Source organism: Wyeomyia smithii, chromosome 1 (genome assembly GCF_029784165.1).
Source record: "Wyeomyia smithii strain HCP4-BCI-WySm-NY-G18 chromosome 1, ASM2978416v1, whole genome shotgun sequence".
Taxonomy (NCBI): Eukaryota; Metazoa; Arthropoda; class Insecta; order Diptera; family Culicidae; genus Wyeomyia; species Wyeomyia smithii.
The window spans coordinates 11,015,665-11,033,258 of NC_073694.1; the positions used below are offsets into that span (position 1 = coordinate 11,015,665).

Genomic DNA, 17,594 nt, shown 5'->3' on the forward strand with positions numbered 1-17,594 from the left:
CGCTCGCGGATGGACAGCCGTTTTTCGAAATAGGAAGAAAAGTGGCGCAACATTGCAAGCATTTCGGAAGGCACACAACAAGAAGACGTGCGATGGATGGTGGAAAAACATGAAGGACAACAAATATATGTATGCGCGAACTTTCGGGCCGTCACGATTCGGGCGTGTCGGCCGTCTGTCTGATCGTTCGTAGGTGTGAAAAAAAATGCGCTAAATTTTTGTTTAATTTAGTCCGAATGCTTTTTGATGGAGATAATGCTATTTTAAATAAACTGAATGCCGTCGTCGTCACCGGCTTCGTCGTCGGTCGGCTGGCTGGCTAGAGGGTGGAATGGGACTACTACAGCACTTTCATGCTGTCCGCAGCGATTTAGGCACTAAGTTGATAATAGTTTTTTTTAAATTTTAGATTCCAGTTTATAGAGGGGGATTTACCTATTAGACCTATTCTATTTTCGTCACTAGAAACAGGTTCTTTTCTGAAGGACACATGACTTTACTGATCTGGTGGCTACCACAAAATATGAATTAGCATTGCGAAAGGTCCCATCTCTTAACATAGAGTCTCATTCTACCAAGAAACTTGATTCCATAGTAAGGATTGTGATCTGTGGTGTCAATACATATTTAAATTTTTATTTTGCAGCTTCACGGTTTGTTGCAGGGGGGATTTACTGCTGTCAAAATTATTATATGTGTGCGTTATCGCAGATCAACTCTGGTCCATGAAGTTTGTTGGTCCATGACGTTTGATAGCACTTAAACTTAATCTCTTTTAGCTAAATACAAGTTGCTGCCACAAAATTTCTCTACGCAACGCATTATTAATAAAAGTTTTCCGCGATTTCTCGAGCTTTGTTAAAAAAAGAACGTTCTAATTCTACTAAATTCAACTTCGATCAAAACGACAAAAACCAAAACAATCGGACGCCTTGTTGCCAAATATGTTGGTCACGGTTACACGATACTTGACAGATAGATTCACCTGATTTGTTTCTCCTTTGTTTTTTTTTTTGTAAGATTTGGACCACTGCGACCATTGTTTTGATCTTTTGTGGTGTTTCTCCTTATCTATTAGGATGGGGAATCGTTATATGGAAAAAACGAAACTTGATAGCAGAAGGCCAGAACCAAGTTTTTTTTGTTCTTTTTGGGGCCCCTAACAATCCTAAATTTATCGGAAGTCGATTGGTTTTGTCTCCGCTTGGCGCATTGCATTTCAAATTTATATGGAGGTTTGTATGGAAAAACCAACTTTTTTGCATTTTCCATTCTAAAGAGCTCAAAATGGCTCAAACCATAGGTTTCATTACTTCAAACGGTAGGTTTTTTGACGCCTAACAACTTGGCCGAAGACACTAAAGAGCTAGGGTGTGCCAAAAAAATACTAGAGCTTTTCAAAGTTGAGTATGTCGAAATTTATGTTGCAAATCATTTTTTATGCCAACACTGCCAGTGTACCGGCGTCAGTCAGATTTCCATCAGAAGTAACCTCTAAAACACGTTGTATAAACGTGTATAAACTCGTTACGACAGGTTACTTCTGATGGGAATCCTACTGACGCCGGTACATTGGTAATGTTGGCAGAAAACAAGATTTTCTGCATTTAAATCGACATTCTCAACTTTGAACAGCTATAGCTCTTCTTATGGACATCCTAGCTCTTCAGTGTTTTCGGCAAACTTGTTAGGCATCTAAAATACTATACTTTAACATAATGTAGTGCATTATCAGAGTATTATTGAACTCTCTAGAAAGGTAAATGCAAAAAAGTAGGTTTTCTTATATAAATTTCCATGCAAATTTGAAATGCAATGCGCCAAGCGGAGACAAAACCAATCGACTTCCGGTAAGTTTAGGGTTGTTTGGGGCCCCAAAAGGAACCAAAAAAGCTTGGTTCTGGAAAATCGATCTTTTTTCCCCACCCTAATATCTATATTCTGCGGTTTGTTGGTTTTAAATTTCTCAACTCTGGATAATGGCGCTTTGAGTGTGTTTCTATATTTCTAGTTTTGCATTCTAGTTCTCAAAAACTTTCATATCCTTGGACTCCAAATAGGATAGGAAAATAGACTTAACATTGAAAATTGAAGTTCGAAATTACCGATTCTGAATGACTTGAACTGCATTTTCTAGATGTTAAAATATTACAACTTAGTATAAAGTCTCAACAATGGAATTTGAAACACTACAGCTTTCATTTGTTGCACAATTGCTTATAAGAAATATTAGATTAAATTTGAATTTCAAGCTCAGGGTTTGGGATTAAATTTGAATTCCAAGCTCAGGGTTTGGATCTAGTAAATGAACTCCGATGTTCTTTAGAGTGGGTTAATCCCACCGCTGTCACCAAAATAAAGGAAAATAACAAAATAAAGTAAAGCCGAGTCATATCTAAAAAAAATTGCGTCTAATGAAAGACGTAGTAGTACAGAGCTCTGGGGTCCGTCCGAAAAAATTATTTTTCTTATTTTTCTCTTCTTTTCTTTGTGTTACGGTTTAATTTTTTCCTCATTGTTGTCTTATTTTTATCGTATTTTTATTTCAATTTTATTCTTTGGTAATTTTGACATGTTAATTTAATTTTTGTGTTATTTCGGACTAACATTCATAACCGGTTTTGGGCATGTTTGATATGAGAAAACTGACTGTTCGACATTTTTAAGCTTTAATGTTTTTCCTTCTGGCAATTTTAGCTTCATAGGAGGTTAAATATTTCAACACGAATGACAACACGAATGTTTAACCTTTTTTGACATTTTTGATTTTTTGTCATCGTTGACAAATTTTGACCTTGTTTTTGTCTCATCTTTCACTCATTTTGGTATTACTTTCGTTGTGTTTGTGTGTCATTTTCATCTAACTTTTGTCTAAATTATTGTTAATTATTATTACTAGGGATTATTGTTTCATTTTTGTTTCATTTTTATCTCATTTCCGGTTTATTTTTGTCACTGCACAGTGGTCCAATAAGGCTAAAAGTGGAACATAATTTCATAGCGCCTTCACCTTCATCCTTAGCTTAATAGTGTCTTAATAGTGCTTAATAGTGTCTACGGAACAACGGTTTGTATGGTTTATATGAATGACCCGCACAATCGCAAATTGTCAAAAAATATGAAAAGTTTACTAAACCAAAAATAAAAAACAAACTTTTTTGTGTTAAGAGATACAAGGATTGATATTCAGCAAAGTTGTAGAAGATTCAAAAATATAAAACTTTGCTAAACAAATGAAAATCCTATCGTTTTTAGGTACAAAGTTATAAAGTATATTATATGGAACTTACTTAAAAGTTAGTTTGTTAGTTGCATTTTACACAAAAGTGTTGTTCGGAGGAATTGTTAGGACACACAAAACACACATTTTTTCCAAAAACCATATATGTCCAGGACTTTTCCTTAAAAAGTTATATCATATTTTAGCTTATTTTTACGATAACTCCAAAAACTTATAACTTAAAAAGGGGCAAAAAAGGGAATAATGATGTCAACACTTTTCCTTGAAGCTAAGCTGAAGTACTATAAACTCCTCTAGGTTTCATTTGTCCCAATCCACCCATATTAGAGTACGGCGAGCATATCCGGACTACTTCGTGAGTAGGGCGAAACTAGATAGGAAAACAAGCAAGGATTCGCCCTTATCACGAAGTAGTCCGGATATGTTACAGTAGGTTTTCATATATCAAAAATATTAACTTTTTTGTGTTAAGAGATAGAGGAATGGTTAATTCAGCAAAGTTTTAGAACGTGCGAAAATATGAAACTTTGCTGAACAAACAAAATTTTTATCTACATTGGGTACAAAGTTACAGAGTATATTCTATAAAAGTTACTTGAAAGTTAGTTTTTTGTACTTAACTTTTGTTAGTTACATTTTACAAGAAAACATTGTTCTAAAGAAACATTTGGACATACAAAACACACGTTTTTGTGGAAGGCCACACATCTCCAGGACTTTTTCTTACAAAGTTATAGCACATTTCAGCATATTTTTTCGATAGCTTTAACAACGTATAGAATAAAGATTAGATGGATTGGGACGGATGGAACTTATAACAGTTTTGAGCACATGAGCTAAAGCTTTTCACTTTACACGTTCTTAAAATTATCGAAAAAATAAGCTAAAACATGCTATAACTTTGTAAGAAAAAGTCCTGGAGAGGTGTGGTCTTCAACAAAAACGTGTGTTTTGTATTCCCAACTGCTTCTTTAGAACAACGTTTTCTTGTAAAATGTAGCTAACAAAAGCTAAGTACCAAAAACTTACTTTTAAGTAACTTTTATAGAATATACTCTGTAACTCTGTACCCGATGTAGATAGGAATTTTATTTGTTCAGCAAAGCTTTATACTTTTGCACGTTCTGAAACTTTGCCGAATTAACCATTCCTTTATCTCTTAATACAAAAAAGTATTTTTTATATTAGAGAACCTACGGTAACATATGCTCGCCGTACTCTAATATGGGTGGATTGGGATAAATGGAACCTTAAGGAGTTTATAGTACTTCAGCTTAATTTCAAAGAAAAGTATTGACATCATGATTCCACTTGCTCCTTTTTGACCTATACGTTTTTGAAGTTATCATAAAAATAAGTCAAAATATGATATAACTTTGTAAGGAAAAGTCCTGAAGATATATGGTCTTTGAAAAAAATGTGTGTTTTGTATGTCTCAATAATTTCTCCGAACAACACTTTCGTGTAAAATGCAACTAACAAAAGTTAAGTACGAAAAACTAACTTTTAAGTATGTTCCATGTAATATACTTTATAACTTTGTACCGAAAAAGGATTGGATTTTCATTTGTTCAACAAAGTTTTATATTTTTAAATTCTGTACAACTTTGCTGAATAAACTTTTCTTCTATCTCTTAACAAAAAAAAAATCATACAAACAATTGTTCCTAAGACACTATTACGCTAGGATGAAGATGAAAGGCGCTATGGAATTAAGTTCCACTTTTTGCCTTATTGGACTGGTGTGCACTGGTCAGTTTTGTCATATCTATGAAAATTTTAATACTTACGTCTAATTTTTGAATTCATTTTCGTCTCTTTTCCGACTTATTTTCAATTAATAATTATCTCGTTGTTGTTTAATATTTGTCTTAGCTTTGTTTTAATCATAATTTTGACACAACATTGTCTCATTGTTAGATGCCGTTTATTTCTGACTGTTTTTTGGTACATTCTTGTGCTATTTTTATTTTGTTTTCGATTATTTCTCGTTCAGTCTTTGAAAATTTTAATTTTTTTTGGTTGCAATTGTGTTTTGGTTTTGACTCATTTTTATCTTATGTCAGTCTACATTATTCTTTATTTTCATCTCATTGATATCCTTATTTCTGACATTCTCAACTTTTTGCTAGTTTTGACATATGCATTCGATTTGGTTTTGACTATTTATGTCTCATTTTTGTCACATTTTTGTCTATTTTTTTGTTTTCGCCAATTGTGTCATTTTTGTCTGATTTTTGACTAGTTTTTGCTTTTTTGTTTAGTTTTATCTCATTTCTGTCATTTTTGTTTCGCTTTGCTTATTTTAGTTTTGTAGCTCTTTGATAATTTTTTGTTTCATGAAAAGTAAAAAATAAATTATGTACTTTAATTTTTCTGTTATTTTTCGATTATTTTTGTCTAATTTTCGACTTACTTTTATTTTATTTTATTTTTTTCACCCTATCACTGCCAGACAGTGGAATCTAGAAGGTCATACATACATACATACATACTTTTATTTTATTTTATTTTGTTTTATTTTATTTATTTATATTTTATTTATTTTATATTTTTTTATCTCATTCTTGCCTCATGAGTATTTATTTGTTTTAGCTCTTACTCATTTTATCATTTCTGAATTGTTTTATTACCTTTTTACATGTTTGTTTTCGAATTTTAGTAGCCAAAAGTCTTCTTAACTTATTTTCGGTTTTGATCGTTTCTGTTCGATTTCTGTATTTTTAATTTTTATCTTGTCTTTCCAATTGTGTCATTTTGAGATATTTTTGTCTGATTTTCGACTAATTTTCACTTTGGCTTAGTTTCCCTTTTTTTTAATTTTTCGTCATTTTTGTTTCATTTTTTCTATTCTATTTCTTGTTTTATTTTGTTTCAATAATGTCTTGTTTGTCTCTGGTAGTTTTTTCTATCCTATTTCTTTGTCTCATTAATGTCTATTTGTCTCTTAAAATTTTTGGTAGTTTTCTGTCTAAATTTTGTCATTTTCATTTATTTTTTTTGTACATTATTGTTAATTTTAAATTCATTTTTTTTGTGGATTGTTGTTTCATTTTTGTCTCATTTCTATTTAATTTCCGATGCATTTTTGTCTCTGGTAATTTTTGACATATTTACTCAATATCCTCAAGTCCTTTGTCCCATTTTTGTATCATTGTAGTCTTCTTCTTCTTTTCGCTTTTGTCTTTGTATCATTTTCGTTTCATTTTATCAAACTTTTGTTGAATTTTTGACTTTTTTTCCAATAACTGTTGTCTCGTTGTGGAATAATACTTATTATTTCTGAATTATTTAATTTTTGAATTTTTAGCATATTTGTTTTATCTTTTTCCAATTTTGAATTGCAACTTTTGGGTTTTTAACATATTTGCGATTTGGTTCGTTTCTGTTTAATTTCTGTATTTTTTATTTGGCTTAGTTTTCTCTTTTTTTTTTTTTTTTGTTATTTTTTCGTCATTTTTGTTTCATTTTTCTATCCTATTTCTTGTTTTATTTTGTCTCATTAATGTCTTTTTGTCTCTAAAAATTTTTGATGGTTTTGACAGATTTTGTCCGATTTTCAACTATTTTCTGTCTAAATTTTGTCATTTTCATTTATTTTTTGTACATCATTTTTAATATTTTTTTCATTTCTTTTGATGGACTGTTTCATTTTTGTCTCATTTCTATTTAATTTCCGATGCATTTTTGTCTCTGTTCATTTCTGACATATTTATTCAATGTTTAGTTCTTTTGTCCCATTTTTGTAACATTGTTGACACATTTTTTGTCTTCTTCTTTTCGCTTTTGTTTTTGTTTCATTTTCATTCATTTTTATCTTACTTTTGTTGAATTTTTGACTTATTTTCCATTAACTATTGTCTCATTGTGGTATAATACTTGTCTTAGTGTTGTTTTATCATATTTTTATCCCATGTTTGTCTCATTCTTTGACTTTGATCATTTCAATCTTTTTTATTTTTGCTCCGTTTTTTATAATTTTTTGTCTCTTTTTTGTTTCTTTTTTTTTCTGTGTATATATATTCTGTCTAAATATTGTCTTATTTTCATCTAATTCTTTTTTAAATTAGTGTTGATTTTTATTTCATTTCAATTGTTTATTTTTTGTCTAAATTCTATCTCATTTCCAATTCGTTTTTTGTATCTGGTCGTTTTGCCATATTCATTCGTTCTATCGTCCCGTTTTTGTATCCTTGTTGACACCTTGTCTTATTATCATAATATTTTTTGCTTTCGTTTTTTTATGCATTTTATTTTTACGCTACGTTTGTTGACATTTTGTTACTAATTGTTTGACTATTTGTAACTAATTATTGTCTCATTGCTGTCTAAGACTTGTCATAGTTTAGTTTTTATCTTATTTTTGTCCCAATTGTGTCTCATTCTTCGACTTCGTTTATTTCTCTCCTTTTATTTCTGACTCATTCTTGGGCCAATGTTATCTGGTTTTAGACGAATTTTCGCTTCGTTTTTTTTTATTTTATTAATTTTTTTGCATCTTCGTATCGTTATTACCTCATTTTTATCCTATGTCTGTCTACAATATTCTATTATTTTTATCTCATTTCTATCCCATTTCTGGCTTATTTTTATATCTTTGGTTGTTATACACAGTTTATTATACGCAGACTTCGCAGCCAACTATTAAGTGAACAGAACAATAGAGGGGCCAGCGCTACGATCCTACTGACACTAACAGTCTCTTCCGAGCCGGGTCTCGAACATAAGACAACTGGCTTGTTAGGTCAGCATCATACCTCGAGACCAGCTGGGACTTCACTTATTCCACTCTTTACTATTTTTACCATTTTCATTTAGTTTTTGTTATGGTTTTGACTACTTTTTATGTGATTGATGCCACTTTTTTGTTTAATTCGCATTTTTAGTTTTCGCCTTTGTCGACCTTTCTATTTTATTTTTTCTCTCATTTTTGTTTTATTTTTGTCTCATTTTCGACAACTTTTATCATTTTACGATTATTTATTCTTAATATTTTGTTACAACTTTGTCTGATTCTTGTATCTTTTTAGTTTTGTTCGATTTTGGTTTTATTTTATTTTTATCTCATCTTCGTTCAATTGTGTCATTATTGAAATATTTTTGTCTGTTTTTCGACTATTTTTTTTCTTTTTGCTTATCTCATTCAATTTTTTTGTGTCATTTTGTTTTGTTTTTTTTTTCCCTTTTATTTTTAATTTTTATCTCATTTTTGTCTTGTTTTTTACCTCTTTGATAATGTTCGGTTTCGTTTCATTTTTAACTCAATGCTTGTTTCATTTTTGACATACACTAAGGTCGCTTTTTACGCGTTTTTTTACGCGGATTCCGGAATTTACGCGGTATTTTTTTTTGTCTGGATTTCGGTTTCCCTTCACTCGGAATGCAAAATTAACGATGGTTTTTTTACGCGGATTCCGGAATTTACGCGGTTTTTTTAACGCGGATTCCGGAATTTACACGTTTTTTTACGCGGATTCCGGAATTTACGCGTTTTGTTTAACACGTATCCCTTGCGTAAAGCGACTTTTGTGTATTTTCGATTTACTATTCTCACATTTGTTTAGTTTTGGTTTCGATTTCGCTTCTATCTTTTCTTTAATCATTTTCATTTTTAATTTATTTTTCAACTTTTGCACTATTAGGCAACAACTCATTGTAGTGTCAACTGTTCACATATTTTTGTCTCATTTTGACTAATTTTTAGTCAAACTTTTATCTGATTTTTATATTATTTTTGACTTCATTCATTCTTATTGCTACTTGTAGCTCATTGGTTATCTAGATCATATTCAATATTTTGACACATATTTTTTTAAACCTCAGACCTCTCAGGCAGTTTTTTTAGCGAATACACGAAAACTATTCCCAAAATAGGAACTCAAGATTTTTTTGATAAAAAGAATTTTTCAATGAAACCTAAAAATCAGTTAACAAAAATGACGTGTAGTAATATTTTTACACAACAATTATGAAATTTCCTTTCATCAGGTGCCGGTCGTGTACCAAACTGACGCACATTAATCAATAGGACGTATTTCAGAGGCACTTTTCCAGGACATTTGTCATGCGGTAGAATGATGATATACCTACGTACCTTTTTCGCTTGTTCCGGCATCGTTCGGTCCGTGATAGGTGCTCGAACTCGCTGAGTTTATCTTGTCCTCGGTTTTCTAGACACTTCTGGAGGTTGATTGATGATGCCATCCAGCAATGATTTCATCATTTCCTTTTTCCCGGGGGGATGCCAAGCTGCAAGTAGGTGCGAAGCCGTTTTTCGTACGATTCAGTAAAATGTTCTAAACATTTTTGCCCGATAAAAGCTTTTTAAAACACAAATAAAACAAGTCTTCTCTAGTCCTCTCACACGCTGCCACTTACGGTGTAAATCCCTCTTCATCAGCATATAAATATTCAATCTTATCGGCAAATCAAACAGATATAAATCCCGGCCCGCCCGCCGCTTCCCTCCACTCTAGCATGACTGCGGCAGATATCGATTAGCTCAACTTAATGTACGGCAAATCTCTTAATCATATAGCATTACCCCACCCGCTCCAATCTCCGCCAGCCCTGGTAGGTAGAAAAACCCCTTTTGTGCGTGTGAACGACCACAGTGAGCTAAAAGGGGTGTTGTTCGTTGTAGCACGCATCAGCTTCCACCCCGGGGGGAACAGACTACTGTACCCTTCATAGTACCCAGCAGAGATATCTAATTTCCGCATTTTGTTTTCTCTCTCTTTGTCTCTCTTCCCCAGCGTTCCCCAGGCGAGAGGATTGGTCCAATAATCTACCCGCCACCCATTTGGCGGACGGTTAATGAGAACAATCAACAGCAGCCACCAACTAGCGGCCAATCTACGCCACCAACGTGAAGAAGGACTTCCGGCGGTGTTTTTGTGTTGCTCGCATCCGTTAGAGGAAATATGAGAAATGCCGTAAGGCGGCTTCTCCGTACACTGATTAAATCATCGAAAGCTTGGTGTCGAAGGCAACAACAACAGCGGAAAGAACAGCAAAAAAAACTGTCATCCTCGGTGGAGTAGATTATTACAAATCCCATATTTGGCCGGGTTTCCCACGAGACCCCACCCCTGCCCTGCCTGGAAGGAGGAGTGTTGTGTGCATTTGGGGGGACAATCGGGAAGACAGTTTGTACAGTGTGCTGCACGTGCCGGATTCCGACGATCGTGACTTTACTACCGCTTGTTCGACAGCAGCAGCTGATTGTTGGAGATTGAAAACGTGATTAATTGGTTTTTACTTTGTGTGTGTCACGGCAACACTGTGTGCGGTGCTGATAGCGGGAATAAGTGTCACCGCAGCGTCACTTAGTGCTTTTTTTTGTTTGTTTTTGGGTTTTTGATTAGTCGTTTTGCAGTGTAATCTCGTATTTCGGCAAAATTCTCGCCAATCTAGTAAACGACATGGCTGCCCAGCCGGCTTGTACCCGGTTTTCGGACAACTACGATATCAAGGAGGAGCTGGGAAAGGGAGCGTTCTCGATCGTGAAGCGATGTGTGCAGAAATCGACCGGATTCGAGTTTGCCGCCAAGATTATCAACACAAAGAAGCTCACCTCGCGGGATTTTCAGAAGCTGGAACGGGAGGCACGGATATGCCGCAAACTGCAACACCCGAACATCGTTAGACTGCATGACAGTATTCAGGAGGAGAATTACCACTATCTAGTGTTCGATCTGGTGACAGGTGGGGAGCTGTTCGAGGATATCGTTGCGCGTGAGTTCTACTCGGAAGCGGATGCGTCCCACTGTATACAGCAGATTCTGGAATCTGTCAACCACTGCCACCACAATGGAGTTGTGCATCGAGATCTGAAGCCGGAGAATCTGCTGCTCGCGAGCAAGGCCAAGGGTGCCGCAGTAAAGCTGGCCGACTTCGGCCTAGCGATCGAGGTCCAGGGTGACCAGCAGGCATGGTTCGGATTTGCCGGTACACCCGGTTACCTTTCGCCGGAAGTGCTGAAGAAGGAACCGTACGGCAAAGCCGTCGATATCTGGGCCTGCGGCGTTATCCTATACATTCTACTAGTTGGTTATCCACCGTTCTGGGACGAAGATCAACACCGGTTGTACGTGCAGATTAAGGCCGGCACGTACGACTATCCGTCGCCCGAATGGGACACGGTTACGCCCGAGGCGAAAAACCTAATCAACCAAATGTTAACAGTTAACCCCTACAAACGAATCACCGCAGCCGAAGCGCTCAAGCATCCCTGGATCTGCCAGCGGGAACGCGTGGCCTCGGTCGTACACCGACAGGAGACTGTGGACTGCTTGAAGAAATTCAACGCTCGGCGCAAGCTCAAAGGTGCGATTCTCACTACGATGCTTGCCACCAGAAACTTCTCCAGCAAGAGTATGATCGCCAAAAAGGGCGACGGTTCCCAGGTCAAAGAGTCAACCGATTCGTCAAGCACCACCGTCGAGGATGACGATTGCAAGGCGCGCCGCCAAGAGATCATCAAGATCACCGAACAGCTTATCGAGGCCATCAACAACGGTGACTTCGAAACGTACACCAAGATCTGCGATCCCCATCTGACCTCGTTCGAACCGGAAGCACTCGGCAATCTGATCGAGGGAATGGACTTTCACAAGTTCAACTTTGAGAATGTGCTCGGTAAGAGCAACAAGGCCATCAACACGACCATCCTGAATCCGCACGTGCACATCTTCGGCGAGGACACGGCGTGCATCGCGTACGTCCGGCTGACGCAGTACGTGGACAAGCAGGGTCACCCGCACACCGTGCAAACCGAAGAGACCCGGGTATGGCACAAAAAGGATAACAAATGGCAGAATGTGCATTTCCATGGCAGCCGCAATGGCAGCTTCAGCAACACGGCCACGCAGTACGACTTTGTGAATCACAAGTAAATTGCGCTAATGGCGGCTCCAAAGTAGCAGCAGCAGTAGCCACGGAGCGACGGAAAAGCTCTCGAAAGCGCCGTGCGCCCAGACGGATAGTTTTGTTTGAATTAAATTCAGAAGAAAGAAGAAGAAGAAAAATCCCACTACAGATTATGCTTGTTCGTTAAAACACAGAATAAATTATTGAAGAGAAAACTAGTTTAACGATTCTAATATCACTATTAAAGCAAAGAAACGAAAAGCAAGAATGAATCAATCGAGGGACGCGTGTGAAGTGTCAAAAAAAAAACAGAAAAGCAGGCGGTGCTGAGAACGATGCTTTAACAAAAAAAAAAAAAAAACAAAAAAATCCCTCTCAACCGCGCGTAGAAAGCGAAAGCGTAAGCAAAAATCATATTTTCGTAGAAAAAAATATTGAGGAAAATTTTAAAGGAAAGCTAACCGTTTACAATAACAAAATCTCTTTCTCACACACACACAAACACGGATACATCCACACATATAGTATATACACAGTCATACTTTTTGCCGAAAATAGAACCTCGATCTCTCGTAAAATGTGCTGAAGGAAGAACTAACCTACAGTAAACGAAAAAAATATATAAACCAAAACAAAACACTGACACACTTTTTGCGATTTTTTACATGACTTAATCAGACACTGAACCCGGCATAGATGGATTGTGGGGAGAAGAGCTATCTTTGATACAGCCAATTTCATTACTCGGTGACACAGTTTCGTATCTCTCTCCCGTTTTTTCCAACAATACATTTCTCAAGTTCTCTCTATAATTCATGTTTTTAGAGTATTTAACAAGCAACAGAAACCAAAACCAATCAAGTGAATGTAATCAATAAGAAACGACGAAAAAGAAGAAGAAAAACAAGAAAACGAATCTTGCCCACTGCTGAAATAAAGAAACAAAAACAACAGTAAATCCAATTAAACGCATAACTATCGTTAGAGTGCTGTGCTATTTGAGAAGAAGAAAAAAAATCACACATACAACAAAAAATCATGTAGAAATTTAGGAATCAAGAAAAAAAAAACTACAACAACAACAAAACTCGAAGCTGCTGTTAGAGTGAGAAAGATGAGAACAAGACTAAACGCAAATAACAACCGCACACATACAAAGATTCTCAGCCACTGCTGACGATTACCACAGTACGAGAGAGCCAAAGCCTAAACGGAAGAGAGCAGAAGCAGCCAAACAGACACACATCTACACAAACAGATAACAGAAAACAAACAAAAAAACATCGCATCTTACTCTACATCGTCACCCGTATTAGATAGAAAACGTTTATATAGTACTTTAAAGGGGAAAAAAAAGAAACGAAGGAGCAAATTAAGCCAGAAAATTTTGTGAAGCGAAGCTAAGCCAAAAGCAGCGCGTGCAAGGGAGGAATTGATATGTCCTCACCTTTACTGTTACACACCGAACAATCCGAACAAACCAAAACAAACAAAAAAATCTCTACCACTAATACAAACTAAACTAAACGCTAAATACAACTTAGTACTGTACTGACTTGTTACCGCGTGTGATCGCGTCGGTGATTGGTGCAAATCGGCGAAGGATGGTTTTAGGAGCGAAACAAAACAATACAAATAAAATGGCAGTGCAACCAGTCTAGGCACGAAAATCGAGTTGTTTGAAAAAATCCTGAAACTTAGTGAGCAAGAGTAGTAGGGGTTGCTTAGTTTAATTTGTTTTTGTTGATCACTTGTAAAGCTGGAAACATCGGTCGACGGAAGTTGAAAGAAAGGGAAAACAGAGAAAGAGAGTTGGAAACACCGAGCCTTGGATTGGATTGGTTGGAGGAGCTGTTTGCGAGGAGGAAACACCGCGGAATGATGGTGGAATGTTTTCTGTGAAGGTAAGATCCTCTTCTATTTTTGTGTGTGTTCAACCTAAGATTCAAAATGTATTGAGTGTGAATTTTAAATTTTACATGTCTTTGTTTAAATTCACCAAGTTTGTGCTCAAAAACATGCCGCTAAAACTTTGACCTATGTTTTCGCAGATAACTTTAGTTAGCCCTACAGTATGCAGTTTGTTCTATTCAACAAGATCTGTTGATGAACTTAGTTTTGAAATATGTAGTACTCGTTACTTCTTCGTCAAAAGTAGCGCAACCACTTTTTGAACGGTTTCGAAATTACTGAAGTTTCAAGAAAAAATATTTTTACCGCAATATGCCGAAATTGGGTTTCCCATGGACCCTTTGTTTGGTATTCAAATTTATCTCGAATAATTACTTCTAGTTACTGTAAATTTAATGTTTTTTTTAAATACGTCAGTCCCATATACAATAAAAATTAAGCGAAGATGCAATTAATGTGCGTTTAACGTTAATTTATTGAAGATTGGTTCTCTTTATGTTCCATCCAGTAAAATAATTCATTATTTTTATACAAGAAATTTTGTGAAACTAGAATATCAACTATGCAATTTTCAAATCGAGTGTTGGAACCCTTATTTGGTTCAATGTTCTGAAAAATGGTCATTAATTTGGTTTTTTGCCAAGTTTTGGTCCCTACTTGAAAAGTTTTTCCTTGATTTTTGATCACTTTTATCATCAACTCAGTCACTAAAATCAATATTTTGACATCGTCGACCGCTACCAGCCCTGCAAGCGCCAAATACTGTTAGTATTTAAGTAAATGGAATCTTTGAGCTTATTATGGAGAAACAAGCTCCAGAATTGCTATTGGTACTACAGTTACGCAGGGAAGTAATCTGAGCCCTTCACTTAACCTTCTCTATCTTAACGATATTAATATAAGCAACATAGCGGCGACGCTTTGTGGATCGATTCAACTTTATGCTTTTTTATACCATCGTTTTTTTAAATTATCGCTTTTCTTTTATAGTTCGTATTTGGTTATTGTTTTGTTCTTGTCCCATGCTCTTCTTTTTTGTTAGATTTTTCGATTTTTTCAATGATGTTACTACATTTTATTTGTTATCGCACTGTTTTTTTTCTGCGATGATTCCTGTTACTCCTTTTCTGTTTTTTCTGTTTTTATTAATTTCCTGTTTTTACGTAATTTTTTTATGGTTTTAATACTTTCCACATTTATTATTTTTTCTTCTAAATCTAAACTTTTCACATTTAGAAAATATTGAAATATTTGGAAAATATTGAAAGATTTCGAATGTTTAGACCTTTTTAACATTGTTGATTATTTCCCACCCTCTCAACCGTTTTCGACCTTTCAAGTCCGTATTGATTTTGTTTGACGTTTTTGAACGTTTTGTGTTATTTTTGTATATTTTAATTTAGGCGTTTTTGATCACTTAAACCATTGTTTTGAGGGCAAAACGGAACACAAAAACTGCAGAAACGACTAAAAATGGCAAAAAAAGACGCGAAAAATAATAATCTAACAAAAAAGTTATAAACAATAAATTATAAGAATGACAGAAAATTAATACGATAATTTAAAAAAAAAATATAATATGAATGACAAAACTCATAAAAAAAACAAAAATTAGCCGTCGATTACGATAAAAAAGCAATGAAAAAATTAGAGAATTATGATGTTTAATCAAAACGGAAATTATTACTTTGAAAGAGACCAATTTTGAAAAAAATATATGAAAGTTGACAATAAATAAGAAAAATACATAAAGTTACTTGATAAAAGATGAAAAACGAGATTGAAGAATTACAATTTCTAAAAGCATTAAACACAGAGAATAGAAGGACAAAAAATGATGTAAGATCACCGAATAACAAGGACTAAAATTCAAAACAAAATAACATAAAAATCCTAGAAAACTTTTAAAGTTGACAAAAATTATGAAAATTATGATGAATAAACAAAAAATAAAAAAAACAACGTTATAAAGAAAAACAAGAAGTTACAAGAAATCCATAAATACAGGAAAAATCAAAAACAAAAATGATATTAGAAATCATACAAAAAATACCAGTTTATGTTCCGTTTTTGGAACAAAATTCAAACACAAAAAAAAACGAAACAAACATCAAAGTGGCAACGAAAAAAAGAATAAATTACTAAAATATTGAAAATATCCAGAAAAAAATATTATAAAGTACAAGCTGGGAAAATAATACCAAGAAGCAATAACAAACAGTAACTTTTGACGAAAAATGGCGAAAATGACAGTAAAAAAAAAAAAGAACCAAACGACAGCCATAAATATCGAAATATAATTCTACGTATATTTTAACAGTTATAACTATCATTATACAATCAACCACTTCAAAACGGTGCTCACTGAGATTTTCTGGAAAAATAATTTGTAAGTGGGTTTCCCATGGGCGCACCTTTTTTTTTTTTATTCTCGCTTATTTTCCGTCGGTCTAGTTCCGCCACTGTTGTGGCCAATCACCGACGCCCAGGGAGGCGACTCCACACCCAGGACCCTAACTCACGACCTGTTATTAACGGACCGGCGCCAACGGCTTTACTTCCTCATGCGATGGAAGGCGTGATCCCAGAGATTTTTCGCCTCAGAAAATCTCCCGGTGTCTTATCTTTCTTTCACATTATTCTTATGTTTTCTTGTGGCTTCTTTGTTTCACTCTTTTATGTTGTCTTTTTTCTAGTTCATGTTCTCCATCTCTCTTCTATCCGTATTTTTCCTTTTTCTCTTTTCCTCTCTCTCTCTCTTTCTATCTTTCTTCTCAAATCCTTCCAACATTTTCCACGCTAGCTTTCTTGCTGTCTCTGTCTGCTCTTTCTTCTATAGCGAGAAAATTACAATTTTTGGGCTAAATTGTCATGATCTTTCATTCTATTTTACTATCTTTTTTCCGTTTTTTTTCTTATTCTATTTTCGCTTATTTTCTCTTTTGATTTCCTTTTTCTCAACATTTGATTTCCTTTTTCTCAACATTTGATTACCTCTCTATCTCTTTACCTCTATCTACCTCTATCTCTCTCTCTATTTCTCTCTTTCTTTTTTTCCTCTACCTATATTTCTCGCTCTTTTTCTTTTTCTCTTTCACACTCTTTCTCCCCCCCCCTCTCTCTTTTTCTCGCTCCCTCTATCTCTCTTTATTTTTCTTTCTCTATCTCTCTTTTTCTCTCCCTTTCTCTCTCTCTTTCTCGCTCCCTCTATCTCTCTCTATTTCTCTCTCTCTATCTCTTTTTTTTTCTTTTTCTTCCTCTCTCTCTCTTTCTCACTCTCCTTATCTTTCTCTTCCACTTTTTTCTTTCTCTCTCGCACTCTTTCTCTCTCTCACTCTCTCTCTCTCTATTTCACTCTTTATCTCTCTATCTTTTTTCGCTTTCTATTTCTTTATCTCTCTCTCTTTCGCTCTCTCTCTTTTTCGCTCTCTTTCTCTTTCTCTCTCTTCTTATCTTTCTCTCTCTCCTTATCTTTCTCTCTCTCCTTATCTTTTTCTGTCACACTCTTTTTCTTCCTCTCTCTCACTATTTCGCTCTCTCTCACACACACACTCTTTCTCTCTCTCTCTAT

General features: G+C 35.0%; 1 protein-coding gene across 7 annotated transcripts in view; it reads left to right on the forward strand.

Annotated features, from left to right (window-relative positions):
• LOC129718356 (calcium/calmodulin-dependent protein kinase type II alpha chain) overlaps positions 1-17,594 on the forward strand; it is a 134,707-nt gene that overhangs the window by 94,565 nt on the left and 22,548 nt on the right. For all 7 annotated transcript variants that reach the window (XM_055669061.1, XM_055669060.1, XM_055669062.1 and 4 more), the window contains one exon: positions 9,997-14,016. In XM_055669061.1, the coding sequence (XP_055525036.1) occupies positions 10,666-12,138 (1,473 nt within the window). In that variant the 5' untranslated portion in view covers positions 9,997-10,665 and the 3' untranslated portion in view covers positions 12,139-14,016. The remainder of the gene's footprint in view (positions 1-9,996; positions 14,017-17,594) is intronic.